This window comes from Solanum dulcamara, chromosome 1 (genome assembly GCF_947179165.1).
Source record: "Solanum dulcamara chromosome 1, daSolDulc1.2, whole genome shotgun sequence".
Taxonomy (NCBI): domain Eukaryota; kingdom Viridiplantae; phylum Streptophyta; class Magnoliopsida; order Solanales; family Solanaceae; genus Solanum; species Solanum dulcamara.
Genome location: NC_077237.1, coordinates 12,722,632 through 12,732,757, shown reverse-complemented (window position 1 = coordinate 12,732,757; position 10,126 = coordinate 12,722,632). Strand labels below are relative to the sequence as shown.

Here is a 10,126-nt window from a genome sequence, read left to right as displayed (position 1 = left end):
TAATATTGAAACAGGTGCTTTAAAAGAACATCATAACATAATATTTCATAAAACCTATGTGACATTGGAATCTATATCAAATGACTGTCGTTGATATTTTGATATAATGCGACGCTCTACGTTATAAATGGTGGTGATAATTTTTAATTCAAATATTCAAAGAGTGTGGACAGATAAATAATTCGCCAAATAAAATTATGTATTTCATATTTGGAAAAGTGTTATTTTGGACTTATTGTTCAAAGACCAAATTATAATGTCAATGAGGGTACAAATGGATTCTTGTGCTTAAGTAAATGAAAACATAAAATCGCAAGATATAAATTACAGCTTGTGCCTTGAGGCATGAAAGTTTTTTCGTAAAAATTCTGACATTATTGTATTGTGTGTTCTCATGTGTTGGATGAAATGAGTTTTCTTTAGTCCGACAAAATATAATTTTTTTTGAATAAGTATAATGAATAGTTATCATGTTTAGCTAGACGGTGAACGTTATATGAAAATCCTTGAAGAATTTAAAAAATCTTAAAGTGATTCTATTGAATACTCAAATGATTGTAAGATTGGGAATGCTGAATATAAAAAAAGATCAATTTCGATCTTATAAAAATGGTTAGAAAATATTAGTGCAATTGGTGCTCTTATATAACCTGCTATTACTATTAGATGATATTTTTCTTAATGTGCAGACAAAATATTGCGTCACTTTTATCCCCATAGAGACTATTGATATAAATTTATTTATTCTAATCAATTTTATTAAGATTTATTAGTTGTGAAAGTACATGAAAGTTATTTGATTTCTATAAAATTTGATAACACATCCACCACTTAGTTATTGCTAAAAATAAGTCGAATGAACAATTTACTTACGATAAAAAAAGGTCACGAATAAAATGATTGTCAAGCATATATCTGAACAATTTATATAACTATGCTCAAAAACTCAACATATCCAAAAAATATATGCTATGATCACAAAGATTATTAATATGTCACGTTCTTAATAGAATCGATCTTATTTTATGAATCATTAGAATTTCGTACTTGTGTCCGATCACTTGAATCTTTACTAAATTCAATTAATGAACTACTCAAATTGAAAAAAAATAAAAATATTACATTTCCTGTAGTCTGTTTTTCTACTACTGAAGAACAACAAACCTATCAATTTGTTGCTAAACAATTCCCTGCATAAAAACCGAAGAGGAAGAAGAAGAAGAAGGAAATTGAATTGAGAATTTGTTTGGACCTTAATCTTCATCAATTTGTTCTTGTTCTGCTTGTCGAAGCCACATCCTTGTTCGAGCTTTTCGACTTTCGTTTCCCATTATATCCATACTTTCTATCTTCTTTTTATTCCAGTTTGCTACCCACACTCCACTTCTTCCTCTTCGTAATTTGATTGGCTTCTTCTTCTTCTTCTTCTTCTTGTTTCTCTTCAAATTTTTCACACACCATTTTTTCAGGGTACACATTTTGTTCTTCAATTTCTCTGCTACATTCTTCGACCACCAATTACTTACTGTTTCTCTTGTTTTCTTCGTTCTCAGAGACAATTGGATCTTCATCAGATCTTTGATTCTTCAAGATTTACAGATAAATGGATTAATGGAAGCTACAGAGCTTTGTGGCTTCTCTCAGAACTCAATTTATACAAACTGCACCGCAAGTCTGTTAAGCGCCTCGTAACAAACTTTTTAGAGGGAAAACAGAGTTTTCAAAATGACTATATGTTTCCAAGCATTACTCTTGTTTATATACTCTGTTGCTTTTTAGTTGTGATATTTTTTTTAGAGTCAAACGATATGAACTTTGACTAATATTTTAATATGTAATATGAAAAAAGTTGTAACTTTTCATATATTTTCTGAATATTTAGTTTTCTATTTTAAAATATCGAATTAATGTAATCTAATTTAGCTTTGAAAGTTAGTCAAATTGACTTTCGAAAAGCGCAATGCGACAACTAAAAAGGAACAGAGAGAGTAGTAATTTAAATTATTTACCATCAATGTTTTAGTATGTAATCCGAACATGTAAAATCTAAGAGTTTGGAAAATTATATATATAGACAACTCACGGTTATGGTAGAATGGTAAGTAGTCCTTCATTTCAGGGTTCAAGCTCGGGAATGAAGCCATCTTTGGTAGGAAATACTTACTTCCAAAAAATGAGAATTCTTGAGTGCTAATCTAGATTGGTCGGGCAAAACCGGATACCAGCCATAAGAAGCCCCAAAAAGAAACTATTGATCATATTGGAAAACTTTTGATGGACATTCTTGATTGTTTGTTCTATTGTGATACAAGTACATTTGTGCATATTCAAGGCATAAATAAAAATCTCACAAGAAGAAGGTACATTGAGCAAAGCTCAGTTTAAATTAGAGGGGATTCTGGCAATAAGAATGTACCTTATAAAACTTAGTCTATGCAAACTTTAGTCAGTAGGACAGCTAAACCAAACAAGAAGGAAAAACAATACACCGCCATTTGCGCTGTATATGATATATTGCTTGAATTCATGAATGGTAAATCAATTAACAGCTCGACGAAATATTCAAAAAATGCTAAAATTTGTACTGTTTTTCTGGTTATGATAGTACTGATACACTACCAAACAACAAAGACAACTCGAAGATTACAAAAGAAAGCTATCCCTGGATCTCAGCATTATTGTCGTCATACACTTGTTCTCTCCATTTTGTTACACAATCAGCTCTGCCCCTGCATAGAATAAAGGAAGAACAAACATGTTATTTACCAATTACAAAATTCCTAGAAATATCTGAAATTAGGGATTAAACAGTTGTATTGATCTAAGCAAAGGCCTCTCTATCTCCACGAGGTAGGGGTAAGGTCTGTGTACACTCTACCCTTCCCAGACCCCCGATATCGGATTACATTGAGTTTGTTGTTGTTGTATTGTTATAAGCAAAATCACATATGTTGATATCTTGACCTTCTGCTAAAGACAACACTTGCAACTGCGCTATCATCCTACAGGCAAAGTACTTACACTTACAGTGTGAATCAAGTTTCCTCAAACCTGGTCTACGCTATTGGTTCACCATCCACTTCCGTAAGATTCTAATAGTTAGTAATACATATAAAATGTTTTACATCAATTTCTTATTCCAAAATTTGAATAACTTTCGTCGATGCATGAGAATATCCATTCAGCTATTGAAAACGACATTTATTGGAGATGAATTTACATAACTATGAGATAAATGTCAGTAGAGTCATCTGTGAATAATGACCTGCTCCACCACTGCATGCAGCCACGAACTAGAGCATCAGCAAAGGGAAATCATGTATTCTACATCTGGAATGGACAACAACAGATGACAACGAGCTTGATTGCCATTAAAAGTGAGCTTCAAACGTATGAAGTTGACCAATAAATGTATGTATGCTTACCTGACTCGGTGTACTGAGAGATGAAGGAGAGAGAATAGTTCATCCAATAGGTTAGTCATGTGGAATCCTGCAGAAGCAGTTCTCCAAGATAACATCTTAGTCTGTAAACAATGAATATACAAAAATATATGATCTTTTCTTATTTTAGAATTCATCACGTATACCATAAAGCCACTCTGATCGAAAAATAGCCTTTCTACCTCCCAAGGTAGGGGTAAGGTCTGCACGCACTCTACCCTCCCAAGACCCCACTTATGGGATTACACTGGGTATTATGTTGTTGTTGTATACCACAAAGCTGCTCTGAGGAGCTACTTACAGGATGACAAAGCTATACAGCACCACCATCAGTGAAGGCATACTTCGTAGTAATGTTTACCTTTATGTATGGGTTTCTCAAACTCAGATTCCTTATGTTTTTTAGCAGTATCCAGCATCGAAGATTTTTTCTTTTGCTTTTCTCCAGCCGCTCTGATGTGGAGTTTTAGATAAAATTTTGTTCATGATCTACCAATAGTCACGACATGAGCAGAAACCTCCTTTGAAATGGTGAAAACGAGTGGCATCCCTCAGAATGATTTCTCTCCCTACAAGCTTGGAGATAAATTTGATTGCCGAGTGACAGTCATTACAAACTCGAAGGTTCTTCATGATCCTTAAAGTAGTATTCTCCGGGGTATTTATCAACCCAAATGCAATTGCAAGCTTCTCACTATGATGTCTAAGAATCTGCTCTTTCACCTCATAATCAAGATCATGAAGCACTGACTCGGTGTCTGGAATGAACCCCATCTTTTTGATATCTTTCCAGATTTTTTCCATTGTCTTGTAAATAGCATTTCTCTGCGGATGAAGCCCATCTTCAACCCCAAAGACATGGACTACGCTTTTTATTTGAATCCAGCTAAATCCTTGTTCTTTCTTGACCTGCTTATCCTTCATTGATTTTCTTATCTTAGCAGCTTCTGCCCATTTTCCACAAGCAGAATACACATTGGCAAGTGCTGAGTATGCCCCACTGTTTTCGGGATCAATTGAAAGCAATCTGTCAGCTGCAACTTTGGCTAGCTCCACTTTTTTGTGAACTCTACAAGATGCTAAAAGTGAACCCCATGCGATCACATCTGGTTCGATTGGCATATTTTCTATGAAGTCTTGTGCTTCTTCTAGTAATCCAGCACGACCAAAGAGGTCAATCATGCAAGCACAATGGCTAGACGTCGGTTCAATTCCATGCATCTCTTTCATCATTTTGTAATAACTACGGCCTTGAGCAACCAATCCTACATGTGTGCAAGCAGTAAGAACACCAACATATGTTATATGATCAGGCTTCATTCCAAGTGCAAGCATATTCTCAAACAATTGCAAGGCTTCAGCTCCAAGTCCATGCTGAGCTAAAGCCAAGATCATCGAAGTCCAAGAGACCGTGTCTCTGTTCAGGTGTATCAAATCAAATACTCTCCTTGCACAGCTGATATTTCCAGCCTTGGCATACATAGTTATCAGGGCATTGCTAACAGAAACTGATAACGCTTCCCCTGCCTTAATGGCTGCTGAGTGGATTTGCTTACCATGATTTAACGATGCCACACTTGAACAGACACTTAACATTGCTGCTAGAGTATAATTATTCGGGTCTGGCCCTTCTTTAACCATTAACCTAAAGAGTTCCATCGCATCATCATTAAAGCCATTTTGAACATAACCAACAATCATGGCTGTCCAAACAACTACATCGCGGTCCTTCAATGAGTCAAAAATCTTCCTTGCTGGACTTATATCACCAACCTTTATGTACCCATCCAGTAGTGCTGTAAATGCAATTACATTTAGACTGGACTCTCTATTTTTCTCTAATACTCTTCGAGCAATGTCTACGCCACCGCTTCGGGAATACATGCAAATCAAAGAATTTCCAACAGCTCCTGACACGTCGAATTCAGTTCTGACAAGATGAGCATGGATTTGTTTTCCTACATTTAATTCCCCAAGATTAGCACAAGCTGATAAAGCACTGGCTAAAGTATATCTATCAGGTTCCAGCGATGATTCTTTAAGCATTTTAGAAAACATATTAAGAGCTAGAACATCAAAGCCATGCTGATTATAGCCCGTAACCATTGAGTTCCATGAAACTATGTCATGCTCATTCATTTGCTCAAATTGTGCCAACGCTAAATCCACCTGACCAGTCTGCATATGCAACGAGATCAATGTATTCCAGCTCGACGTGTTCTTCACTGCTATCCCATCAAAAACGATATGAGCTGCATTTGTATCCCCTGACTTAGCATACATATTCAACAGAGAATTCGCCACAGAAACATAACTACTCAACCCAAATTTAACAACAAAGGAATGAACTCTCCGTCCCTCGTGTAACGCTCTAATTTCAGTACACGATGCAAGAACACTCGTAAACGTGTACTGTGTCGGCAAAACATGATCAGATGCACTAACCATCTCAAGAAACATCTGAATTGCAACCTGAAAACGACCAACAAAATTATATCCAGAAATCATAGTAGTCCACGAAACAGAATCCCGATAAGTCATTTCATTAAATATCGAACGGGCTTCATTAATTAAACCTCCTTTTGAATACCCAGATAAAATTGTATTCCAAGAAGAAGTATCTCTCACAGGCATTACATCAAACACCTTACGAGCATACGATAAAAACCCGGTTTTCGCGTACCCATTGATGAGATTATTCATAAGGAAAACACTTAAATGGACGCCTGATTTGATTATACGGCCATGGATTGACTTTATGGGAAATGGTTCTTTTGATTTCAAGCTGTCTTGCAGAAATGATACATAGAAATGTGATTGAGAGCCAAAGGATTGTGAGTTTTGATGATCCATTTGAATAATTATGCAATTTTGTACTTTGTTTTTCAATAGATTCAAAGATTTTTAAAGAATTTCAAGAAGTATTTATCAAGTTCAAAACAAGGCAAAACTGGCGGGAACAGATGTGGCCTTTTAGTGAATGAGAGATTGGGAAATTGGGGTAAAAAATACTACATCAATTTTTTTTTCTCAATTGGTCCCTAAAGTTTTGATTAAATTCGAATCGCGTATTATAGGGCCCATTCAGGGTGACGCTCGCCATGCTCAAGGCGAAGCCGTGACCACTGAGTTAATGATGGAGTAATCCCTCTACTACGCCACAACTCATGTGGTTACACCAAAAGTTTTAAGGGCTCATTTGGTAGATATTTCAAAATTAAGTTTGAGATAAATTTTTTGAGATAAATTAATATTATGTTTGACAGAATTATATAAATTTATCCGGTATGAGTTTTTTTTAAGCTCAAGTCTTAGAGCCTATTTGGATTGTCTTTAAAAAAATGACTTTTAAGTCAAAAAAGAGAGTAGGGGATCAACTGTAACAATCCAAATCATCGTTAATTAAGATTAAAAGAAATCGCAAGAAATTTACTCAACTGGAAGGATGGTCCCGCCTCAGCGGTGCCGCCAAAGCGGGAATATGACCGCCAGAGCGGGAGGACGTGGGTCAGAAACTTAAGTTGCGATTTTTTTTATTTCTCCCACTTCTCTCAAGGGTAAATTAGAGGCGGAGGTTACTGCAAAAACCCTCCAAAAGGCTGCTCTTGACTTGGGAAGAAGAAGGGAGGGAATCTCAGCATTGAAAGGCTTTCAACCGATGGAATTCAATCTGGTCTTGCCCGTAGAACATTTGGAACCAAGGATTTCAGCAACATTATTTCTCCACTGTTGCTTGGCGCCTAGGTAGGCTAGACTTCTCTTTTCTGAGTAGTAAATCTATACCTATTGTGTAGGCGATAGTTTGTTTCCTAGACATGTCTTATGTACTTGTTGAGTTACTTATGATATGCATAGGTGTGTGTGATTATGGGAAACATGTTAGACTTGATGCTATGATCATTTGCTGGCTTGTTTTGTGATGAATCTGTTCTTGGTGATATAATGTGGCCTATTGATGCTAGTTTGTGGTTGGTTTGAAATCTTAGATCGGATGTCACGTTCCGATACATATGTAGATCGGGTGTCACGCTTCGATACGTATTTAGATCGGGTGTCACTTTTCGACACAATTATGATTGAAATGGGTCCCTTAAGAGGGCCAAGTATGTGTGTGTGAATAGTCCCCTGAGAGGAACTGATGATATCTGTAGTTACATGTAATAATAAGGCTAGTGGTAAATGAGCCAAGAATTAGGGAATATAACGGAACCTTTGAGTTGAGATGTGTTAGTTATAAAGAGGTGCAAGCAGGTATAAACTTATTGTGGTAAAAGGATGGGTTGTTAGGTTTGGTGTGACATATGTGTTATATGAACTATATTATATTTATAGGCTTAGAGGTGGAGGTTGCTTGTTCACAGATAGTTTTATTATTAAAGTGTTCACGAGTAATTGTGGTACTAGTAGTGGTTACCTATGACTGGGTTAGTGTGGAAGTGTGGTTATGGAATGGCTAGGTTCTTATGTTGTGAGACAATTGAGTCAAGACCCGTGGTAGTGAGGTGGAACCATTGAGTGGCTAAGGCTATTAGGTGGTAGCTGTTAGAGTGAATAAACAGTAGTATGGTGGGCCTATAACCCACATGTCTTAAGTTGTAACTAGAGTGGATAGTGGGACTCTGGAGCGTAGAGTGGTGAATACCTTAAGAGTGAAAGTAAGGAGTGTACTTATTTGGTAGGGGTGGACAAGTTGTTACAGTTTAATTATTATGATCTCTCTTATTTTCCTATTTTTATACTATGCGGTGGGTATCAGATTGAACGATGATGCCTACCAATGCATGTTGTTTGTACCGATACTACTCTTGGTATGCCACTTGGTATAGTCTGATTGCAGGGTTAGTTATGTCTCTTAGGTGAAGACGAAGGCGATCCTCCAACAGCTTCTATTTTTCCTTCTTTATAGTGGAAGCTGGGTCATTATTTCTTTATTTTATTATTACTCTTAGAAGCTCTTGTACCTGTTTTAGACTAGTATCCATGGGGGTTTTACGTGTTATTCTATAAACATCTGGTTCAATTACTCAAGTTTTGGATTTAAATTCTGCTATGCTTTTATATAAGGGGTTAAGGATTCTCGTACTTAGGATGTAGAGTGGGTGTTCGCACGGTCCGGTGGGTTGGATCGTGACATTAACTTTTAATTTTAATTTTGACTTCTTTTTATAAATTTTAACTTATTGTAAACAATTTTTTTGATTTATCAAACAATTTCAAAAATTAAAAATAACTTAAAAACGCTGATTTGATCAACTTTTAAGATAATCCAAACAGACTCTTAATCATGAGATCCCACCTTATTCATCAATTAAATATATTTGTCATTTTAAAAAGTCATTCAATTATGAAGAATTAAATTATCGTCTCATTCAAAATATGGAAGGGGTATTGTTTCCCGAATTCAAAATGTTAATGGGGTAATGTGACCTTATTCTTTTTAACAACAAATTTGGTTGAGTTATTTTGAATTTTTTTAAGTTAGAGTGATGACTTTGTTATATACCTCGTACTCATAGTTAAGTAATTTTTTGAGATATTTACACTATATCATCTAACTTGAAATTATTTTATCTCATCTCTTAGGTATAATAAATTAGTCTAAAAATTATAATTTCAAAAATAATTTAGTCCGCATACAAAATAATCCCTAAAAGCCTTCCAGCCTAGCTTCAAAGTTTTAAAAAATACAAAATGATCCAAATCTCCAAAGCCTTACACTGAGTTGAATGTTTGGATCAAGAAAAAGCTAGGTGATTCTTGGGATTATTTCTAAAGCAATAATCTGCCAATTAATCATTAATTTGTTTCCAACTCATATATTTTGAATGTACAACAAAGCATAATGTTAGTTGGGTAAGCATGCCACATGGGTGTGTTTGCAAGTTTCTTATAACTTTAATTATGATACCAAAAAAAATAAAATTAGCCGTCCGTAGATTTTTCTTTTAGCAATAATATTTATTATTGTAAAAATATTTAGCGGTAATTGAGTTATAAAGCCATTGCACTTACAGTCGCTAAAGCCTTTAATAACATTTATATAAAGTATCAATTATAAATATTCATATTTATTATTACCACTAAATATAATACAATAATAATTATATTATTACTGTTACATAATTATCTCAAAATACACGACGTAAATCTAGTCAGACTAATGATTTCTAAATATAAAAAAAGATCATTGTTGAAGAAGCTGCATGAAATTGGAGAACACAACATTCTTTTCATATCCAAGAACTGAAAAAAAATAATACTATGTGTGTGTGTTTGTACAATTGGTTTCACAGCCAAAAACATAAAAGTAATTGTAATTACTAAGTTTTTTTTCCCTGTTTGATTACAGTATTTCAATTAAATTAAAAAAAACAATTACAAGATTATTCTAAAGAGGGAAATCTTCATAAAAGACTCAAAAATTTGTGTGGAATTCTTTTGTATACATGAACATTCTGCAATAGCCATGAAAATAATCCCATTAAAATCTATGCTTAGCCATGTAACTTATATAAATTTAAGCTATATACATTGACAGTAAAGATTTTTTACATGACCTATATAGTTTAACTTATTATAATATGTTAATTAATTATCAATTTTTATCAGATTACCAATCAAATATATAATTCTAAAATAACTAAATGTTTAACTAGTTTGCTCCCAACTAATTAATGCTCCTT

At 34.6% G+C, this 10,126-nt stretch overlaps 1 protein-coding gene across 2 annotated transcripts; it reads right to left on the bottom strand.

Moving 5' to 3' along the window:
• Window positions 1–2,472: 2,472 nt before the first annotated feature.
• On the bottom strand, window positions 2,473–6,420 carry LOC129902250 (pentatricopeptide repeat-containing protein At2g22070). 2 transcript variants are annotated; one of them, XM_055977406.1, is made up of 3 exons: window positions 3,426–6,420; window positions 3,226–3,330; window positions 2,473–2,729 (listed from the first exon to the last, which is right to left on the bottom strand). In XM_055977406.1, exon 1 carries the CDS (start codon window positions 6,294–6,296, stop codon window positions 3,933–3,935), a length of 2,364 nt encoding a protein of 787 aa, XP_055833381.1. In that variant the 5' UTR covers window positions 6,297–6,420; the 3' UTR covers window positions 2,473–2,729; window positions 3,226–3,330; window positions 3,426–3,932. The 2 variants fall into 2 exon arrangements, with proteins under 2 accessions (XP_055833381.1, XP_055833375.1); XM_055977400.1 differs by having other exon boundaries at window positions 3,266–3,330.
• Between the last annotated feature and the right edge of the window lie 3,706 nt (window positions 6,421–10,126).

Excerpts from the sequence above, each read along its gene's own strand:
- LOC129902250 (XM_055977406.1), bottom strand. The coding sequence starts at position 6,296 with ATGGATCATCAAAACTCACAATCCTTTGGCTCTCAATCACATTTCTAT.